The sequence below is a fragment of the Osmerus mordax genome, chromosome 3, assembly GCF_038355195.1.
Source record: "Osmerus mordax isolate fOsmMor3 chromosome 3, fOsmMor3.pri, whole genome shotgun sequence".
NCBI lineage: Eukaryota > Metazoa > Chordata > Actinopteri > Osmeriformes > Osmeridae > Osmerus > Osmerus mordax.
Window position 1 is genome coordinate 4,513,783 of NC_090052.1, and position 22,142 is coordinate 4,535,924.

The 22,142-nt window shown below is 44.0% G+C and overlaps 4 protein-coding genes and 1 non-coding gene across 5 annotated transcripts in view; 3 read left to right on the forward strand and 2 right to left on the reverse strand.

Annotated features, from left to right (window-relative positions):
- Window positions 1-2,715, reverse strand: part of LOC136939102 (zinc finger protein 208-like) — a 56,465-nt gene extending 53,750 nt beyond the window's left edge. The window contains exon 1 of the mRNA XM_067231976.1: window positions 2,103-2,715. Coding sequence (XP_067088077.1) covers window positions 2,103-2,715 — 613 coding nt within the window. The remainder of the gene's footprint in view (window positions 1-2,102) is intronic.
- A 5,073-nt stretch (window positions 2,716-7,788) lies between these two features.
- LOC136941129 (galectin-2-like) lies at window positions 7,789-9,209 on the reverse strand. The gene is made up of 4 exons (XM_067233540.1): window positions 9,177-9,209; window positions 8,988-9,067; window positions 8,631-8,802; window positions 7,789-8,037 (listed from the first exon to the last, which is right to left on the reverse strand). Exons 1-4 carry the CDS (start codon window positions 9,177-9,179, stop codon window positions 7,894-7,896), a joined length of 399 nt encoding a protein of 132 aa, XP_067089641.1. The 5' UTR covers window positions 9,180-9,209; the 3' UTR covers window positions 7,789-7,893.
- A 523-nt stretch (window positions 9,210-9,732) lies between these two features.
- pick1 (protein interacting with prkca 1) lies at window positions 9,733-16,677 on the forward strand. The gene is made up of 13 exons (XM_067232984.1): window positions 9,733-9,894; window positions 10,388-10,452; window positions 10,568-10,679; window positions 10,962-11,090; window positions 11,785-11,851; window positions 12,035-12,124; window positions 12,210-12,263; window positions 12,385-12,447; window positions 13,542-13,675; window positions 13,832-13,924; window positions 14,070-14,120; window positions 14,290-14,434; window positions 14,930-16,677. The coding sequence occupies exons 2-13, from the start codon at window positions 10,412-10,414 to the stop codon at window positions 15,208-15,210; spliced, it is 1,260 nt and encodes a 419-aa protein (XP_067089085.1). The 5' UTR covers window positions 9,733-9,894; window positions 10,388-10,411; the 3' UTR covers window positions 15,211-16,677.
- Window positions 16,678-17,022: 345 nt separating this feature from the next.
- trnar-ccu (transfer RNA arginine (anticodon CCU)) lies at window positions 17,023-17,095 on the forward strand. The gene has a single exon. It is a non-coding gene; the product is annotated as a tRNA-Arg (tRNA).
- Window positions 17,096-17,448: 353 nt separating this feature from the next.
- On the forward strand, window positions 17,449-21,766 carry plbd1a (phospholipase B domain containing 1a). The gene is made up of 11 exons (XM_067233256.1): window positions 17,449-17,584; window positions 18,121-18,343; window positions 18,515-18,598; window positions 18,732-18,873; window positions 18,978-19,118; window positions 19,385-19,529; window positions 19,644-19,844; window positions 19,995-20,135; window positions 20,364-20,549; window positions 20,665-20,771; window positions 21,067-21,766. The coding sequence occupies exons 1-11, from the start codon at window positions 17,509-17,511 to the stop codon at window positions 21,241-21,243; spliced, it is 1,623 nt and encodes a 540-aa protein (XP_067089357.1). The 5' UTR covers window positions 17,449-17,508; the 3' UTR covers window positions 21,244-21,766.
- Window positions 21,767-22,142: the final 376 nt, after the last annotated feature.

The window sequence follows — 22,142 nt, forward strand, 5'->3', positions numbered from 1 at the left end:
ATGGTTCTTTCCTTTGGCACTTATTTTGGTTGTTCACAATATGTGCTTCATGTTTTGGCTACCCGCTATGTTTTTGGGGCTATCTTGTTGTTATTATCAGTGACCTATGCACTTTGTAAAGCTCTCTCTTGGAAGTCGCTTTGGATAAAAGCGTCTGCTGAATGAATACATGTAAATGTAATCCTTGCAGGTGTGCGCCAGCCGCCAGACCGTTATGTAAATCTGACTTTTGAGGTAAGGGTCAACAACTATACAGATCCTCCATAGCTAATTTCCTGGCAGGACTACGCTGTCTCACACAATTTAACTATTATGATTTAAACAAAACTATTGCAGTCATTAAATGCATATGTGAAAGCAATGAAAAAAGTAGCCACAGTTTAGTCCACAGACTTGTGTTAAGTGTGCTAAGAGTTTTGTGATTTCGGTATGAACAAATGTGCTAAACCCATTGTAATTTTTTGTTGTTGCTTGCCACACTGCTAATCTGTTTTCGATAGGTCACCGATTTCGGTACAACACCTGTATTGTTTGCAGTCTCAGGCAAGGGCAGAGATAGCAGAATTCAAGCGACAAACAATTGCCACTGGTAATATAATTTTTATATCTTTATCTAATATCTTTATCTTTTTCTAATCTTTGTTTTCAATTTGACCAATGACCACTATGTTTTATTCTCCATCATTCAATGGATTTTGCCTATGCATAAATGAACCTCGCAATGTCATTGCAGATTAAATTTAGCATTTGAAATATTTACCTACCTACCTATCTATTGCTTATTACCTGATGTCCAGTGTCCTTGGCTCGAGCACTCACGACATCAGCATAACGGGGGTGCAAATGCTGACGTTGACATTTAGCAGACGCTCTTATCCAGAGCGAACGTTGACGCTGAACAAACTTGATGGGCACGTTTTGGGGGGTACTCTTGCCTCATAAAATCATTCACAGCTGGGACACATAATGATTCTCTTAAAAGAGAGAACTCTCAAAGAGAGAATCATTAATGAGTTGTGTATCTCAACACTGCAGTTGCCAAACTTAACAAAAAATGATATTACATTGTACAATATTGTATCCATAGAGGAACTTGACTCTGAAAGTATGATGTCAAAATGAAGACTTTAATTAGACAACCAATGACAACAGGACCATAAAACTATAAACACTATAATATAGTCAACAACAATAAAAAAGTAAGGTGTAAGTTTTGCCTGTTTTGCTTGTTCTGGTTGTACATCTGGTGTATTTAGCGTGACATACGGTGAATGAAATATAATGTAATGACACAATTAGGCCAAGTGTGATTCCTTTGCAAGACAAGGGAATATGTTAACACATGTTGGACCACTGCATGCACAATCTCTGTAAACCCTGTAAATATACAGTACCAGTCAAATGTTTGGACGCATTTTCCCTTGAACATGTGTCCATACTTTTGACTGGTACCAAAAGTTTGGACACATTTTACCATTCTGTTACAGCATTAAAAGTATTACTAGAATGTGATATGTGAAATAAGAAACAAAATCCTATCAAACATGACATTAAAAGCTGTTTTGAACTATATTTACAAGAACACAACTTTTAATGATTATTTCAGAGTCGTCCTCGGTCCACCTTCCTCTTCAACTGTTGAGACCACCTTTCCAGAGGTGTGTCATTAAAGTGTGATTGTCATTTTAGCATTCATGCAAATCAACGACTGTCCCAGACGAGTGTCTGAGTGACCAGTGACAATGGGGCTGTATTATTCAGGTCTCTGCCAATACAGCCCTACAACACAATTATCCGTCTTCATCAGAACTATTAAGTATTGTATTCCTTAAAGTACAGATACAGTTTCAATAACATGCATGTGCTGTCCCAGTAGGTGCAGGCAAGTAGTTCTTCCAGCTTTGGGTCATACAGAAGTTCTCTCGGGTGGTGACTGCTGGGAAAACTTCACCCTCTTGGGTTTTCAATCATAGATATGCATAAACTGTTCAATAGGTTATTTGTTTGACATAAATAGTCAGTATGTGCTGCTTAGATCTTCTCTCCTGTGTGTGTCCAGCAGTGAGCTCTGAGATATCTAGCCTGGCTAAAGGTTTTACCACAGAGGTCACAGCTGTAGGGCTTCTCTCCAGTGTGGATCCTGCGGTGAGTTCTCAAAGTGGAAGCATGGTTAAAGGTTTTACCACAGAGGTCACAGCTATATGGCTTCTCTCCAGTGTGGATTATGCGGTGAGCTGACAAATGCCCAGTCATTCTAAAGGTTTTATCACAGAGGTCACAGCTGTAGGGCTTCTCTCCAGTGTGGACTCTGCGGTGAGCTGACAAATGCCCAGTCATTCTAAAGGTTTTTTCACAGAGGTCACAGCTGTAGGGCTTCTCTCCAGTGTGGATCCTGCAGTGATATCTGAAACTGTTAGCATGTCTAAAGGTTTTACCACAGAGGTCACAGCTGTGGGGCTTCTCTCCAGTGTGGATCTTGAAGTGAAATCTGAAACTGTTAGCATGTCTAAAGGTTTTACCACAGAGGTCACAGCTGTAGGGCTTCTCTCCAGTGTGGATTCTGCGGTGAACTGTTAATTTCTCAGTCTGTCTAAAGGTTTTACCACAGAGGTCACAGCTGTAGCGCTTCTCTCCTGTGTGGATCATCATGTGCTTCTTGAGGCTACTGGATGAGGAAAGGCTCTTCCCACATGTGTCACAGTGATGTGTCTCCATAACTCAGCTCTTTGTTCTCTGTCTGGTCCCTCTGGATCCTGTATATAGTCTCTGGAAGCTTGTTTCTCTAGTCTAGTGGATCTTTTGTCTGGTTACTGCGCTTCTGGTTGGTCTCTCTCTGTAGTCTCTCTGGTTGAGTCTCTTTAGTCTCTTTGGAGCCTTAAGGTGTTTCCTCGGTCTAGTCTCCGCCCATGATCAGGTATGATTGGCCAGTAGAAGATCTGCAGCTTTCACATGTAAATTAAATCTTTTGTCTGTCATAATGTCCACTTTGCATATGTATTGTTGATCATTTGGTGAGAGGTGTATGTTTCTTAGGTTTATTTTTGCTGGAGAAACACAAAACACTGTGACAAAAACTCCTCTTTATAGCAATTTGGTTTTCTTAAAAATTATAGGCTATATGATCAGCCTTCACAATACGCAATACATGCAAATTAACCCTAAAATGACTGGATTGGGATTGCAAAGTTTTAAATCCACTGATAATAATATAGTCTGTGTCTATTGCATGTGTCTCAAGTTCTATTTAAAAATTGAGAATTTGTTGAGGAAAGTAATCTATGGTGCTATTTCATATGTTCAATGTCTCTGTTGAATGATGAATATAATCTATGCTTCTGTTTAATAAAAATACAATCAATGCTTCAAATATACCAAAATGTGAAATGACAATGTTGAACATATATTCCCGATACAATCAATGTTTCAGATAAAATGAGCAATGATTATGATTATGCACCAGAACGTGACTGAGAGACTGAGAAGAGGGTCATTCTCAAGAGAATGTATCCCCTTGTAGCCAGAAGTTGATTGAGGGAAGCTGGGTTCTCAACTCCCCCTCCTCCTTCACACCTACCAAAGGTGTGCCCTGTTCTCTGGCTGGTTCATATGATTGTTCAAATATTGTTTTGGACATCTTGGTACAGTTACAAAATATAGTTGAATGATTTTTTTTTTTCTTATGTTAGCTTTGTGTAGATACCAAGGATGACTTGGTTATCTTTCAGGAAGAAGGAGTAGTTACTAGAACCAAGATTTCAGTAAACACAACATTAAAACAAAGTAACAAACATTACACAAATATCCCTCTTATAATTCTCCACCTACTCTTGTGGTTAAGGTGAAGTCATGAAGAACTTTCCTCAAAAGTTCTGATCAGACTCAGGTTATTATGTAAAATGAATGTGTTTAATAGTGTTTTAATGAGATTTTGCAAAGAAACATTTCCCATCCTTCCCATCAGCTCCACTCAGCGGCCCCGAACACGATTGCATCTCCCTTGATCCCTTTCAGCCAGGGTGTGTCTCCAAATTGTACAACACAATTCAAGGTATTTCTAGCCCCTCTCTCAGTCATGTTAAAAGTACATGGGAGGAAGAATTACAGCTGGTCATTTCAGATAACATGTGGCAGGAAGCCATTGAGAGGGTGCATAAATCTTCTCTCTGTGTGAGACATGGACTACTTCAATTTAAAGTTCTACATCGTCTGCATCTCTGCAGAAGCAAACTGGCCAAAATGTATCCCGACACAGACCCCACCTGTGAGAGATGTCTCAGTGCCCCTGCCACCTTATCCCATATGTTTTTCTCATGCCGATCAATAGCCCCCTTCTGGTCCTCAGTCTTTGATACAGTTTCTCAAATGTGTTGCCATGCCATTACCCCAAACCCGTTGACTGCCATCTTCAGTGTTATGCCAGAGGATATACCAATTTCAAATAGTCAATCACAGGCCATTGCCTTTGCATTTCTCTTAGCCCGTAGATGCATCCTCCTCAAGTGGAAGGACAGACTCCCACCTTCACATGGCCAGTGGGTGAAGGATGTTATGGCACACCTTAAACTAGAGGAGCTGAGGTTCCGCATTGGAGGCTCTTGTAGGAAGTACCACAGGGTTTGGCAGCCATTTTTAAAATACTTCAATAACTGCTCTTCGGACAGTCTCATGGGTTAAAGTCTTACACCACCACCCCCCTCCCCCTACCTGCTTGCTGTCTTGTCTGGTTTTATTATTTAGTGTATTTATTTATTTTATTTTGTATATTTTATTAGAGTTGATTTTGTAGATTTGTGTGTTAATTTCATCGGTGTGAATTATCACATGATCAGCTTTAATGTCAAATTGTCAGTTATTATTGTGTCATTGTATACATTTGTGTGAAATCCAATAAAAATAATTGAATATATATAATAGTGTTTTAATAATAGTTTTAACAATTGGCTAAGATTCTTGATACAATGGATATTAGTTTTACTAAAATCAGAAAGGGATTTATTCGCCATGAAAGTTTGCACAGACAAGGAATTTGCTTTGGCAGGAAGGTGCATACAATAAACATATACCTAAAATTTAAATGCGCGAGAAAGAGAGTAATTTGACTTACAATGGTTTTTCTGTCTGTTGTTAAAGAACATCCTGAGACTAGCTTACAGTCATAGCTGGGAGAACATATTTTATCAGGTGGTGGTGGTGGTGGGGCTTTGGCTTTTAAAATGAAGATTTTTTTATTATTTGGCTTTTGGGCTGATGGATTTGTAAAGAAATCAGATATTCTTTTCTGAATTGCCATAGTTAGCTGGTTAGAGTTGGTTTTCTCGTTTGAATATTCTAATTTTAGCGTAGTCACGTCGCATAATCCACCCCTGATCGAGTTTTGAAAATATATTTATTTCTCAAAATCACAAATCACATTTGACATCATATAAAAACGAAATAATATTTTGAAAAATGTTTAGAATAAATGTGGAAAATTTAAAACCTGTTGAAAAACCAAAACTTTTTTGCAAGTCATATCATTTTACATTCTCGTCCTGTCAGCAGGGGGTGCGGCAGCACCTTCAGGACCCCTAGTTCCCGCGGCCATGGCCACAGGTCAACGTGGAGGGCCAGGTGAGTGGGATCGACGCCCCTGTCACTGAGAAGGATGTCAGTACAGGTCCAGTTTTAGTATCACATAACCCTCCACACTCCTTATGTGTGCAGATGTATGCAGACTCCAGAACCTACATTGGCCGGGTTTCCCAGATTCGTTAAGAAGCTCTCTTAGAATGCTCCTAAGAAGCTCTTAGCGTTAAGAGCTTCTTAACGAATCTGGGAAACCCGGCCATTATCATTGAAATAGCTCTGGAAAAGCCCTTGGTGCCCAAGAGACGGCCTGAGGAGCAAGCTCCAAGGTACAGTACTGTGACTGTACAGACTGAGATTTAAAGGATTGAGGGGTGTAGGAGGTCATAAGTGTTTATAATGTTTTTGTAACTGCCTTGTTACTGTACTCAGAACAGTAACTGTGAGTATGGAAGGGAAGTGAGTAATAGTCAGAAGAGAGACAATGTGTTTCTGTCTGTCTATTGACAGGGTGAAGGAACTGCTTATTCCCAGACCCCCCTGCCTCGCAGATCTGCTGGAGCAGAGAGAGTAATCACAACACACACAATAACACAATCCCACAATAACCATGACGCTAGCACACTTCTCCATTCACTTTGCTGTGTCGACCCCTTGTGGCCATTTACCAGCCACTACATGTCTTCCTACTTCCTCCTGCTGGTGGGCAGTAGTGACCAGTGCTGACTGCAGTTGTGTCGGGCCAGGTTCTGGAGCAGTACAAGCAGCTGTTTGGACCTGCCTTCCTGCCCGGAGGCAAGCCGCTGGATCCAAACGCACAGGAAGAGCGCAAGACTCAGCTCCTGGGAGAGCTCAACCACTCTGGGAAGTTCTTTGCTTTCAAAGAGCAAATATAGTTGAGAGATATGGGGATGTTTTTTTCCCATTCTTTTGGCTTTTCTAAGCCACCCTTAAAAAGCAGGGTTTAATTATAGACTCTTATGTTTAAATATAGGTTCAATCATGAAAAAATTTTATGAAATGAAAGAAACATAGTGGAAGCGTTTCTTCCATTGTCTCTTACTGTTTGTGTGTCCGTTTGTGTTTCTCAGTACTCTGTGGTGAAAATCGTATGGGAGAAGAGGCTGAGGACTGAGGCCTTCACTGACCCTGAGCAGCTCCAGGCCTTCCTCCGCCAGCTCCACGTGTTCCTGGTGGATGAGATGCACGTGGCTCTCAACAAGACAAAACACACCTAGTCACCACCTTAGAAGTGTCTGGAGATGTGTCCACAGAGACAGCAGCAAACCAGCCTTGTGCCGTGTCATGTTTGTCATCCATTGAGTTCTTTCTCTCTCAATGTTTTCCTTGCTCTCTTATTTCCCCCTATCCGGACCCTATCAGTGGATGCCCAGGAGAGCCAGCCTCGCCCGCTGCTAGACTGTGCTCAGCTGGGGCACTTTGCCAGGGAGGCTCAGCTGAGAGGAGACTACCAGCTGGCTTCTCAGTACTACCAGGAGGTGCACTACCACTGACCCTGGCATGAACACGCTGCCAACACCCTCTTCAAACCTATTCATCATAATACCACTGAATGTGAATGGACCCATATGGGCATTTTCTGCCATTTTTCCTGACCTGAATGATGTCGTCTTCTGGGTGTTTTGCTGACTGTACAGCGGCTGACCCAAGAGCGCAATAACCCATCCCACTGGTTTGACTACGGGGCGTTCTACATGCTGAGGGCTGACTACCTGACGGCTCAGGAGTGCTTCCACTATGCTGTGTCCGAAGACCAGGCACACCGGGACCTACATATAATATGCTGTATTTGCCTTGAAACCTAAGTCTGACTATACATGCGTTCCACACAGGTCTGACTTATCAGGGGTCTCAGCTGTGTCTCAGGGGAATGACAGCTGTTGAAGATTTAAACAAAGCCATATCTCTTTTCACAGTGTATTCGTCTGTAGTCATGTCAACAAGTCAACAACCTCCACCCCATTAATATCTAGGGGAAAATACAACATTGCAATGAAGATCGGTTGTTATTGACTATTGTTTTATTGAAATTGTTTAAAAAACATGTCTCTAAATATTTCATGTGAATTGATTCATGATGTGGTTCATCTTGTCAAAATTGTTAGAAACCCTGAATTATTTGAATAAACTCATTCTTCTTAGAATCCAATAAATACACATTTCTATTTATGACAATAGGAACATTATAATAACCAATCAGAAATGGCACTTGCACTGATTTGATCCAGTTGTAACAATGTAGTCTCAATCTACCTTACTGGATCAACACAAACAAATGTTTTCCATAGCAGAGATCTGTAACTTCTCCTAGCAGATCTTGAAGGACTTGAGCTGAAAGTCCCCTTTGATCCGAACATAGCAGATATCCAGGCTCTCATGGTTCGGGAACTGAATCTCATGTCCATCAGGAAGTTCCACCTCAAACATGTCTCCTGCCATCTTCAGAACAATCTGGGTGAAGACATGTTAGTCATTATTGGAATGATTACACATTTAGTTTTAGACTGGTTTTCAGATAACATGGCTCATAGTTGTCTTCAGGTATCCACCGCATATCCATATCAATTAATGCGTTAGCCTCTGATGATGACCTGGTGTGGCTCAAGCTCTGTAGTTTGGTTTACTACTACTCAGTTAGCACAGCATCACACAGTGTAGGCTCATTCCTTTATTACATTTAGTCATTTAGCAGACGCTCTTATCCAGAGCGACTTACAGTAAGTACAGGGACATTCCCCCCGAGGCAAGTAGGTTGAAGTGCCTTGCCCAAGGACACAACGTCATTTTGCACAGCCAGGAATCGAACCGGTAACCTTCAGATTACTAGCCTGACTCCATAACCGCTCAGCCACCTGACTCCCCTTATACGCGCACCTAATGTGATTAGCGTGATATACTGCAGAATTTCCTCTGCTGAATAACCTCAATGTTATCATAACATAGTTCCACTAGAGTAATTCCATTGTTTTGTAACCAAACTTCCTATGCAAGCCCTTCCTCTTCCTTCTGCCATTCTCTCCACAGATCCTCCTCCCTCTGCTTACCTTGACAGTAGAGCCCTTCTGCAAAGGGTTGTGGGTCTCCCTCTTTTCGTCTCCCCAGCAGCCTGCAATCTTCGAGTTGCACACAAGCACAGAGCCATCGGTGTCGTCATGGAAACGGGGGTTAAAGTGCAAAGCCAGGTGATCAGCATCACAGCCCAGGTCAATCTGGAATCTGACAGGACAGAAGGTCCCATGTTTTCAGTTGTACATTCACTCAGTATGGTGCATTTCACGCAATGTATCAAAGATACAAACGGCTGGTGTGTTGTTTTAGAATACAATCATGTAATGGTAGAAATGTGTTTTTGTTGTTAAACCCTCAGTGAGGTTTAAAAGTATTGGTTGAGTTGCACCTACCTCTCAGCCATATCCAGAATCTTGCCTTTCACCTTCAGCATGTCCCCAGCTCTCAGCTCTACATTCTTCAGCTCAAGTTCCTGAAAACAGGCAAATCATGATTGAGGTGATTCTCTGTTGTAGATCTATCATCTTTATAAATATCATGTGTAGGCCTACAACTTGAATACAGAACGTTTAAAACCTTACCATAGCTACGATTTCGCTTGTGTGAGGTGTCTTAGATCCAGGTTGAGTTAGCCAGCGGTCTGAATCGAGAAAAGTATCCTCTCTCCTGGAACATACAATGAATAGAATGTGCTGTATTATCTTTGCTATTGATTGCATTGGTCACTGATTAATGATGATTGAATCCAGTAGGATTGCTTTATGGTTAGTTGCAGGGTCAAATTGATTAAATGTAATGATTAAGTTGTAGGCCTGCTTTGATCCATACATTCTCAAAAGTCTAATTAGTAACAATCAGGAATGTTGGCTTTTTTCAATAAACCAGCCAAAACCAACTCTAAACAACGGCGGCAGTGTTGGCAGAATGTAAACACCGACCAGTGCCAATCATGGTACTCGGTTCTCAAGTTTCAACTTTATGATTTCAACTTTATGATTTCAAGTTGAAATCATAAAAGTACGCTTTTATCAGGATCTAACACAAAAAGGTCTAGAAATATTATATTTTTCTCTGACAGATTCCGCTAAATTGTCGGAAGTGACGTGTCTAAATAAACAGTGTAGCCTGGCTGAGTCTGATCAAGCAGGTTGAGATAGCCGAGTGGTGCAAAGATGAATCATTCTCTAATAAAGTATACATTTTGAGGAACGATTTGATTTTAGACTTGTTATACAGCTCCACACGTGTTTATGTGAGGATAATAACAGGCGTGTTATTTATTGCATTGGACCGTGAAAGGTAATTTATTTCCCATCTTTATCAGCAAAGAACCTGCTGCTAGCTAGCTTCGTCAGTCATTAGCCAACTGAAATAGCCAGCTTCTTCCTTGCTGGCTTGTAAGCATCATCATTTTGATCGCTACTATAGTGTATTACCTCAGACGTTATATTTTGCATTTTTTTGTAAAGGAACTAGCCACAATATATAGTCCACACTTTTATATTGGAAGGTACAGAAGCCTAGCTAAAACTACTATATTTGGCAAGCTAACCGGCTTTTTGCTGATATTATTTGATTGGTTGGCTGACAGTGACACACAGGCTTGGTTTGGAAATAAGATGGCATCAGAAAAAAAGGAAGGAGTGACTAGCTAATCTTTCTACTGTGCCAGCGCTTAAACGCATTGTGGCTGATGTAGTCACTGGAAAAGGTCGTTACGTAAAGGTAGTTCAATGTATCTCCCGAAATATGTTTATCGGTTTTGAACTTTTCCCCTCAATTAATTTAACAGATTATAAAGAATAAATACAGCCAGATGTTCACAGACATGGACTATGAGCTGGAGGAGGACAAATTGTAAGTTGTCAACTGCCTTTTTTCAATTGTAATCAACCGTCTGAACAATTTCAGTGTGTGGTGGTGTGATTTCCAACGCAGGTGTAAGATTGATGTCCATGGTGTGTTTATACAGGGGGATCCCCACGGTGCCAGGGACGGTGACCCTAAAGAAAGACGCCCAGAACCTGATAGGGATCAGTATCGGGGGCGGGGCCCAGTACTGCCCCTGTCTCTACATTGTGCAGGTCATCCACTCACTAATAAACCTGTCGTGATCAACCAACTCAAATGTTGATTCGCTTCTGTACTGTAGCTTGATATCGGATGTTCATTGTAACACACTGTAAGCTACATACTAGTGTTGCTAATGGCAACAACAAAAAAGTTGCTAGTATTAATCTGATCATTAAATAATCTTTCAAATAGAGTTGGAATTCTTTCCATAGATTTTCAATTTGAATATGAATCTATAGTCTTGCTGTACTAGTATGCTATATCTGTGTGCCTGAGGTCTTGGTGTGTCTCAGGTCTTTGACAACACCCCTGCTGCTCTGGAGGGCACTCTGGCAGCAGGCGATGAGATCACTGGGGTGAACGGCAAACCTGTGAAGGGCAAGACCAAGGTGGAGGTGGCCAAGATGATTCAAGCTGTCCAGGTACGCAACTCGGCATGGAAGCCCATTCATCATAAGCCTATAGAGCGTCATCAGGTAGCATCATAGCTCCCTTACTCTGAGTTAATACTACAAGCAAATTAGTCTTCCCTTTTAAGGGTGGATGAAAAATCACCCCATAAAATCAACAATGGAACACACTCACCGCAACCAATACCGTCAAAACACAAAGATACTTACAGTTATCGTTTGTTATTCCCAGGTGTTCTATTCACCAGCTACCAGCCAGATCAGAGTCAGACTCCTGCCGTACCATTAGAAAGACACTGCATGCAGTTCAGCAGTGCTAGTGAGCAGAGAACAATAGTGTCAAACACTCTGCATCACGTCACCAGCGCAGAGTGGCAGTGTTGCTTTAGCGCTCCATTGTGAACCTTTGGGAAGCTATGAGTCCCCCACCAGCTTGTTAGCGTCAGTGGATTAACGGAGATGGGGAATGGTGGTCCTCTGTCGGTGTTGTAGGATTAGAATGGGCCATTGTGGATAGTTGCCTGCACTGACATTTTCTCTGTCGCATTCCACCTTTGTTGAGAGATATTATGTGCTCAAATATGACATGGTTGCCATCTTCTGACATGTTTCAACACAAGTTTTAAGCATTCAACATAAAATATATTGATGTAAGAATACTTGGTGACCTGCTACTTCCTGCTCTTAATACTTGTTGTATTTGCAGGGAGAGGCCACAATCCACTACAACAAACTGCAGGCTGACCCCAAACAGGGGAAGTCACTTGACATAGGTAACTGTTCCTCCCTGGGGCTCTAATTCATTAACAGGGGCATAAAGCTAAGGATGACACAAATGACATGGCAACATTCTGAATAGAGAACCGAACTAGGGAATCACCTTGTGAGTGTTCAGTGTGAGTTTATATTTATGGTTCCGTGTACCGGCAAGGTAACCAGTATGTTCTGTGTCCCAGTGCTGAAGAAGGTGAAGCATCGTCTGGTGGAGAACATGAGCTCCGGCACGGCCGATGCCCTGGGGCTCAGCAGAGCCATACTCTGCAACGGTGAGCCCAGAACTTGAGATGAGTGAGTTGTCATCTGGGTTGGCAGGGAGACGCGTGACTCATAGGTCTCTCTCTGCCTTTTCAGATGGCCTGGTGAAGAGGCTTGAGGAGCTGGAGAAAACGGCAGAGTTGTACAAAGGTACCGGGATTTTTTCTTCTTTTAAGTATAGTTTTTTCTAAGTCGCATAGGTATTGACGGCCTTTTTCCAAGTTGCGTGGCTCTGCTTGTCTCACTTTCATGGCTTGGTTCTGCCTCTCAGGACTGATGGAGCACACTAAGAGACTGCTCCGAGCATTCTTTGAACTCTCACAGACACACAGAGGTGAGTTACTGAAACATTACTCATTAGCCCTTAAAGGACGTAACACCTTTGTGATACTTGAGCACCCTCTACTGGTCCTCATTCTTCCTGTCACGCTCTTCTCTTTTCTCCCCTGTTCTCTCTCTCTCCTCCTGCTCTTTCTCTCTTCCCTGCTCTATCTCCCTCCCCTGCTCTCTCTCTCTCTCTCTCTCTCTCTCTCCCCTGCTCTCTCTCCCCTGCTCTCTCTCTCCCCTGCTCTCTCTCTCCCCTGCTCTCTCTCTCCTCTGCTCTCTCCCTCCCCTGCTCTCTCCCCCGCTCTCCCTCCCCTGCTCTCTCTCTCCCCTGCTCTCTCTCTCTCACCTGCTCTCTCTCTCCCCTGCTTTATCTCCCCCCTGCTCTCTCTCTCCCCCGCTCTCCCTCCCCTGTTCTCTCTCTCTCCTCCTGCTCTTTCTCTCTTCCCTGCTCTATCTCCCTCCCCTGCTCTCTCTCTCCCCCACTCTATCTCCCTCCCCTGCTCTCTCTATCCCCTGCTCTCTCTCTCCCCTGCTCTATCTCCCTCCCCTGCTCTCTCTCTCTCTCCCCTGCTCTCTCTCCCCTGCTCTCTCTCCCCCGCTCTCCCTCCCTTGCTCTCTCTCTCCCCCGCTCTATCTCTCTCCCCTGCTCTCTCTCTCCCCTGCTCTCTCTCTCCCCTGCTCTCTCTCTCCCCTGCTCTCTCTCTCCCCTGCTCTCTCTCTCCCCTGCTCTCTCTCTCCCCTGCTCTCTCTCTCCCCTGCTCTCTCCCTCCCCTGCTCTCTCTCTCCCCCGCTCTCCCTCCCCTGCTCTCTCTCTCCCCTGCTCTCTCTCTCTCACCTGCTCTCTCTCTCCCCTGCTCTATCTCCCTCCCCTCTCTCTCTCTCTCCCCTGCTCTCTCTCCCCCCTGCTCTCTCTCCCCCGCTCTCCCTCCCCTGCTCTCTCTCTCCCCCGATTTATCTCTCTCCCCTGCTCTCTCCCCTGCTCTCTCTCCCCTGCTCTCTCTCCCCTGCTCTCTCCCTCCCCTGCTCTCTCTCTCCCCCGCTCTCTCTCCCCTGCTCTCTCTCTCCCCTGCTCTCTCTCCCTGCTCTCTGGACACCTTACAGCGTTCGGGGATGTGTTCTCAGTGATCGGGGTACGGGAGCCTCAGGCTGCGGCTAGTGAGGCCTTTGTGAAGTTTGCTGAAGCCCATCGCAATATCGAGAAATACGGCATCCAGCTTCTAAAGACCATCAAGCCTGTGAGTTACAATATGCAATATCCAGTCCCGTCACCCAGACCTGATTTCAGGGTTTTGTTTTCCCCAAAACAGGCATATGGGTTTTTGGTGTCCCCTCATAAGTCACTTGTCCAAACAAAAGACATCACTATTAGTCAGCAACATTTTGTTTTACAGATGCTCCATGATCTGAACACCTACCTACACAAGGCCATACCAGACACTAAACTCACCATCCGCAAGTACCTGGACGTCAAGTTTGAGTACCTGGTGAGAGTCCACCATGCTACCATTCATGCTGTGAATCAGCAGTACTAATTTCACTGAAATTCTGTTAAAAGGAGCCTGTTTTACAGTTTCACCCAGTGACCTCACAACCTGTATAGAATAACAGTTGGTGTGTTGTGTGTTCCAGTCTTACTGTCTGAAGGTGAAGGAGATGGATGACGAGGAGTACAGCTGCATTGTGAGTAGCCACCTCTCCTCTATAACACCTGTTCAAACAAGTGCCAACATGTAGAACATGCCTTTTACATCACTGCACACCCTCTCCTCTTCCCACCTGTCACTTAGTGTGAGTGATATTTTGAGCCGTTTCCATGATTACACTGTGTGTGCCGGCTGTTTTTCCCCAGGCCATAGGAGAGCCCATGTACCGGGTCAGCACCGGTAACTACGAGTACCGGCTGGTGCTGCGGTGTCGCCAGGAGGCTCGTGCCCGCTTCGCTAAGATGAGGAAGGACGTGCTGGAGAAGATAGAGCTGCTGGACCAGAAACATGGTCAGTTTCTCTCTTCTCTCTCACTCTCTCTTTTCCCTCTCTCTTTCTCTCTCTCTCTTCTCTCCTCTCTCGCACTCTCTCTCTCCCCTCTCTCTCTCTCCCCTCTCTCTCTCTCTCTCTCTCTCTCCTTTCTTCCTCGTGTCTCTTGGTGTGTCCCTTTCTTTCTCCTCCTCTCTCACTCTTTCTGTCTCGTTCACCCTCACTCAATGTTTTATCACTTAAAGTTTCCATCTGTGAGTCTTTATGGACAGGTCTGCTGCTTTCTTGGATCCGTCCCACAGTGATTAACTGACAGATCATGGACCTTCACACAACCTCTCAGTGATAGCCCTCTAAGCTAATGGTCTTCGTCCCCCCTCCCCCACTTAGTTTCCACACCACCCTCTCCATCTCCCGTTTCTCTCTCTATATATATTTCTCTCTCCATTTAATCTGCGGTAGGGGTAATTATTAACATCTATCCCTTCCACCTTTCCTCCGTTCCCCCCTCCCCAGTCCAAGACATCGTGTTCCAGCTGCAGCGCTTCGTGTCGGGCATGTCGCACTACTACGACGAGTGCTACGCCGTCCTGAAAGAGGCCGACGTCTTCCCCATCGAGGTGGACCTCTCCCGGACCATGATCAACTACGGCAACCAGCCGCACTCCTACACGGAGGAGGAGGATGAGGAGGAGGAGGAGGAAGAGGGAGGAGGAGGAGGGGAGGGCGATGGAGGAGAGAGCGGGGCGGGCAGACAGGCTGAGAACGGTGCTGAGAAGCTGGTTGATGATGAATGAGAGGAAGTGGGGGTGTCGATAGCCTACAGAGCATCAGCCTGACCTCTGCAACCAAACTACTAAATACTTCACTCACTCTGCTCCTGGAAAGGAGAGCCGAACTGGTTTCATGAACACAGTTCAAGGGGTAAGGACAGTCTACACTGGAGAATAACACTGGGCTGTTCTGCTATTTGACTGTAATGCTATTAACTGTAATACTTCTGTACTGTAGCCTCTTAATAACTACTGTAAATAGTTATGAAGCCCATTGACACTGAACCTAGTCACTTTGATTTTTGTTGGACTCCACAGGTTCAAACTGTAAGACCTTAACTCTGCTGTTCAACTCATTCTCACTCAAGATACGAGTCCATGTCAAATGAGTCCAGAATATCCATTGAACTGAATGTATGTTATTTAAATGTTAAGCTGCAGTGAGTGCTGATGCTCTGCTTATGGACTGTATGGTGTGGATGAGCAGTGCCTTTTGTCCTGGTCGTGAGTGGTTGGAGTGTGGTGTGAATGATGGGTCAGTTTTCTGCCTGGGGGGGTTTATATGATGTGTATGCATGGAGGGAACAGACCGTGGGCTCTGTGAGAAGTGGCTTCGTTGACCAAATACATTTTCTTTCATTTCCTAAACCCTTATGTTACATTAAGTCCAGCTGAGATGAAAGAACTCTACATTTGTTCTCTGGGTGGAGGTATCTCAGGCTGAGAACAGCCTTTAGGTCTACTGTCGCTGTCAGAGATGGAGGCCTGGTACCAAATGAGCGTTGTTCTTCAATACAGTCAAGAGCTGTTTTTTCCATAGAATTCTTTATTTGTTACACTATTTTTTTGGAATGTCAATGCAAAGCATTAATGCCCAACTTCCCTGTGTGACAATGAAGACAGTGGGGGGAAGCTGTTTCCCTAGATGGGAACTATGGATTAGGAATGGGATAATGATGCTGGTATATCATACTAGCCTCACTTTCTGCCTCTACAGTACATTACCAAAAACATCTCAACTTCAACTTTATTTGGCTTTTGAGAGCAATTGGTTTTGCAGCAAGACATAGATACAAAACAGGTATAAGACTAAGATACAGTCTACATAGTGTGTACATTTATGCCAGATAGGGGCCAGTGACTAAACGACTGGGATACATAAAAAAGGGACCTATATCTTATTTATTACATGACAAATTTCTAATCTATTAAGTTTATTTACAATCATTGTATACCCATCTGATTGCTCTTCAACTGTTTTGTGGATTTTCTATGCATGTCATGATATTTTCATCTAGGAATAAATGCACATACTGATGAATCCACAATTTAGACCCATTTTATATTTTATTTCTTGAAATGGGCGTGTTTGATTGCTGTGTGTTTGTCATTTCTCTGATTTGTGTTGCTCGTCATTGTCAGGATAATTTGGAAAAGGGTAGACGTGTAATTGGACAAATTCATGAACTTGAAATAAAACATTCAACTAAGTGTCGAGTCTTCTGTGTAGCCTACTGTTGATTTGGTTTGTGTTAATAATCGTCAATATTCTTCATGTATTATAGTGCGTGAGAAACCCTCAGAGTTGACCCTGTTTGGAATAAACCCATCACTTACTGTCTTTCAGAACAGGCGACTTCACAGTCTGCTGTAATCTGTAGCTATATGACCAGTCAATAGCACTGACACGTAGACTATAAATGTCGCATTTTTCAGTAAAAAAAAAATAGTTAAGAATTTAAGCTTGCTACAGCGTATGTTAACTAATTTAACTGAATATGCCTTGGTACGACTCCTACTTTAAATAGAAAAATAATGTATGCAATGGACGCACGAGCCCCAGTGGCCTAATGGATAAGGCACTGGCCTCCTAAGCCAGGGATTGTGGGTTCGAGTCCCATCTGGGGTGTAGTATTTTGTTCTGAATTACGTCTATTTTGATTTAATACCTATTTTGGGCTTGATCCGAATGATCGTTGTATGTTGTACAATGTAATTATTTGCTACAGTTTGTTCATGCGGGTTTATTGCTTTGTAAGTGTGCTTCAAGTGTGTTTTATTGTTATCATGATTTTACATTGAATATTCTGAGATGGAATTACTCCCTTCCCATTCGATCCCAGATTGTAACCAATCGGGACAAGTTCCGCACCCCCGGATCTGCCAATGAGTAAAGAAGCGAACCTAGGTTTGAGGAAACTTGTATGCGCTTTCCGAGTTTCATTTCTTCCTCATGCTTTCAGTCCTGTGTTTTTGCTAGTACAGATTGTGAGCGAGGTTGCTCTTACCAGTCTTGTAAACATTTTCACGCGTTAGGCTATAATGATTTTTGAGAGGAGGCTATGTATATTTTCTTTGCTCGGTGTGGCTATAACCTTCACCAGCGGTAGCCCTAACAGTAAGTAGGCTTCATGCGAGCTAAAAAGCTCAAAATATTCTTAAACCAACTATCTCCTTCTAAACAAGATAAGCTAAAGAATTTCTTTGCACCTGTGTGCTTTATCGTTTATTTAGCTCTATATATATTTAATATTATTATTTACAAGTTACAACATATCGGTCTTCTGGTGGGAACTTTAATTCGAACTTCCATTTCTGGTTTTATGTTTTCTTCTGTACTAGAAACCTCCATATGTCAGACTGCTTATGTAATTCAGATTTCATACCTTTTAGTACCTTTTAAGTCGACACTGTAACAACAACGCTGCTATTTTTATGTAGATGTGTTCCCTCGCAGGCAGCCCCAGTCATCAATCTCATACCTGCTAGAAAAACTCCTCATAGCAGTCCAGAACTACTGTATATCCCCAGTTCCCGAGTCTGAGAGCATTACTATCAGGGCGTTTTCCATTAGCTGGAGTTTAGTGTACAATGCACCAATAGTGGTAGAACATAGCAGATTTACTAAGGTGAATTGTTGACATGTTTGTCCAGAGATGACAGCAGCCACAGTGTACTGGGACGCCACACACAAGTTAGTCCTGCTGAAGGAGGGGGTGCTGGAGAAGGAGGGTGGTGCGTATGGATACCTCAACGACAGCCTCTCTCTCACGGGCTGGAGTGTGCTGGAGCTGCGGGCAGGGTATGGAGAGACCACCGAGTCTGACGAGGTCACCTTCTTCCTGGCAGGCTTCCTCGAAGGCTTCCTCACTGCCCCGTGAGTGCTGCTTTTGTTGTTTTTCCTTAAAGTTGTTGACTACATTTACACCACTGATTTAATATTTTTCTGGGAGGATAGACAGGGAGGGGATTTTCCACATAGCCGTATGCATATGGATATAAAGGTTTCACTTCTTTTTTTTTCCGGTTTCTTTTCATTTCTCAACAGGCAAATGATTAGCCACTACGCCAACATGTATCCCCAGATCATCGAGGACCCCAAGGTCTTAGGACCAGTGAAGGATTTTATGAAGTGAGCCACTTTCTTCACCTCAACAGAAAGCATTACAACCACAGTAAAGACATCTAGTTCATACACTCCATTTCATATCAGCATTGGCTTTTGATTCTCAATGACTACACGGAGTGTCCCTTGTGTGTGTCAGTAAGCAGGATGCATGGACCAGAGAGCAGGTGAAGCTAAACAAGGGCAGCGACCCTCTGTGGAGACACACTGGCTTCATAGTGGCCCAGATGGATGGGCTCCAGGCAGGGGTGGCACACTGGGCCAAAAAACAAGGCCAGAAGGTAGGCTGAAACATGTGAAGAGATGGATGGATACAAAAACATACATATCCAAATAAATGCAATTGCTCTATACGTACATTTGTGCTATGTGTGCCTCTCCACAGCCTCTGTCGCTGTTTGCGGTCCAGTTCCTGAACGCTGTAGGCGACCTGCTGGACCTGATCCCTGCGCTGGTCCCCAACACCAAACCTCCTCTCCGTGATTTCCAACTGCCAGGGATGGGTCACTGCTCTGCCCTCATCAAGGTTAGCGGTCATGCCTACTCCGTCCTGCCTAGGATAGGTATCACTGACGCCATGTACAAACACAAGACAACATTCGTTTACAATGTACTAATCTCCCATGTAAGCTATGTTATTTTGAATAGGATCCCCTATATAGACCAAGGATGAATGAATCCATCAGCAAGATATCTAGCTGTTTTTCCACCCAATCCTAATGTACTCAGTCATATTCAGTGTTTCTATTTAAGGCCTGCTGACCTTCAACCATCTGTCCCTTACATATGCAGATGCTGCCAGGTTTTGAGAACCTGCTATTTGCCCATTCCAGCTGGTACACCTACGCTGCCACCATGCGGATCTACAAACACTGGGACTTCCGTGTCAGTGAACCCCACACCGCCACTGGCAAACTATCCTTCAGCAGCTACCCTGGTAAGAAATGCCCATGTCAAAACATCCCCTGAAGAAGAGCAATGAATAATGCCTCTAACTACTTTCTCTCTCTGTTCCCCCTGTGCTCCCCCCCCCCACCTTCCTGTCTCACAGGCTTCCTAGTGTCTCTGGATGACTTCTACCTGCTGGGCAACGGCCTCATGATGACCCAGACCACCAACAACGTCTTCAACTCCTCCCTTTTCTCCCAGATCACCCCCCACAGCCTGCTGGCCTGGCAGAGGGTCCGGCTAGCACATGCCCTGGCAAACACCGGGGAGCAGTGGGCCAAGACCTTCGCCTCATACAACTCTGGTGAGGAGGAGGGGGGAGGGGGTATAGCAGCATAGACATGTATGTGTTTGTTTTTGGAGTGACATTGCGGTTTTGTTTTAGTCTTAGTTTTGGTTCCTTTTTTCTGAGACAAACATTAAATGTCACTCTCATGTGCCTGCTTCCGTTCAGGTACCTATAACAACCAGTACATGGTGTTGGACAGGAGCAGAGTGAAGCTGGGCCACAGCTTGGAGGATGGAGCTCTGACTGTGGTGGAGCAGATCCCAGGCCTGGTGGAGTATTCAGACCAGACGCAGGCTCTGCGCAGGGGTGAGATGCACATAGACCGCACACACCCTACACAGGACATGCTGTAGACTGCACACACAATTATAAAGGGTAAAAAAAAAAGTCTAACAGAAAAATTACTTTTTAGGGGGGGGGGCACTTTTGACAACGTGATTAAGCATATTTTGAAATTCAATTCGACATTTGGAGTTCTATTTGACACATTCTTGGCTCTCCGACTTTCTCTCATTCTCCCTTTTCTCTCCTCAGGTTACTGGCCCTCCTACAACATCCCGTTCCACTCTAGGATCTACGCTCTGAGTGGCTACGGTAAGATGTGGGACGAGTATGGAGACGACTTCTCTTATGACCTCTGCCCACGGGCCAAGATCTTCAGACGAGACCAGGCTGGGGTGAAAGACCTGGACTCCCTCAAATACATCATGAGATACAACGGTTAGAGACTCGTTTTTTCTCATCGTTTCATCGTAAATTAGTTTCTTTGATTATTTTCTGTGAATTTCTTTGGTTAGTTTGACACCATTTTACGTCGCTCTGTTTTCCTCCTCAGACTACAAAAATGACCCCTACTCCAAAGGAGACCCTTGCAAGTCCATCTGCTGTCGTAATGACCTGAAGCAGACACACCCAAGTCCAGGAGGGTGTTATGACACTAAGGTATGACCTCTACCAGAATTAACCAGAAATGTGCTGCCCTGGTAGCTCACCGGAAACGTGTGTGCACCGTGTAGGCTGAGACCTTACCCTAGTGACCTGGGGTTGAATCTGGCTTGGGCCCTTTGCTGCATGGCTTGATGGCTTTCTCTCTCTCATTGCCTTTCCTGTCACACTTCACTTACGCTGTCCAATAAAGCATGAAACATGCCCATAAAATATATACCAGAAATTGTTGTAAAATTTTGAATTCACATGTTTGCTCTTTCTCTCCCTCTCTCTCCCTCCCTCTCTCCAGGTGACAGACTACCACATGGCCGAGCAGTTCCAGGCCGAGGCTGTGAACGGCCCCACCACCCAGCACGGCCTGCCCCCCTTCTCCTGGGACGGTTTCAACAGCACGGCTCACCAGGGCCTGCCCCTCGTCTACAACTTCACCTTCACAGACATGCAGCCCCTGCTCTTCACCCCCTGAAAGGGAGGACTATGGAGGGAGTGGAGCGCGGCTATCAGGAAACGTCCTCAGGGGCCACGTTGCTATAGTGATCAACGGTTTGAAATCAAGAATTCTAGCAGTGTGTGATGCTTATTGCCTATGTGTGTTTTTTTCCTGATCAGTTTACTTTGAACTATACATGCCTTGGGCATAGGAATGAGGTGCTGCTGTATTCACCTAAATGATTGTCCTTTTGCAATGAAGCCTTCATTTTAGTGGACGCTTTATGAGTTTGAGGTTTCCAACCATGGCCTAAACCAAGACCTGTTTATTAGTCGTATGCTCTTGATTGTAATGAGGTAACAAGTCATCATCTATTGTTGAGATTGCGTAGAAACACTGTTGTTTGAATTAAACTATCATCACAATGCAATTCTCAGGGCCAATATCACTGTCATGATCGATGCCTGTGTTTTTGTTTTTGTACATGTGAAATGAATGTCTTTCAAACTTTGTATTTGTTTGTATGAACTCATACAGCACTTGAGTTTATTGGTAATAAAAAAAAATCTAAACTGTGCCCCTAGCCAAATTGCACATTGTTGTCACAGGATGTACAGAGTTTAGTAGCCCGAATCTTGTATCGGTGTGTCACCACCTCACTGTCAAAGAAATAATAAGCTACGTTTTTAATCAATATCAAAATGTAAAACAGCACGGAAACAGCAGCAAAGTATGATGCAAAGTGTTTATTCGAATCCAACACAAAGGATTGATTCCAACAAATGTGAGTAGACCCCAGAGTCTGACTGGAATTTTTCTCTGGACATTCGCTTATATATTTACTCTCCATCATTTTGTCATATTTTGTCTTTGGTGCATTATATCTGGTCACAGATGCATTTATGTATTTCACACCCAGTTGGTCAATTGTCACA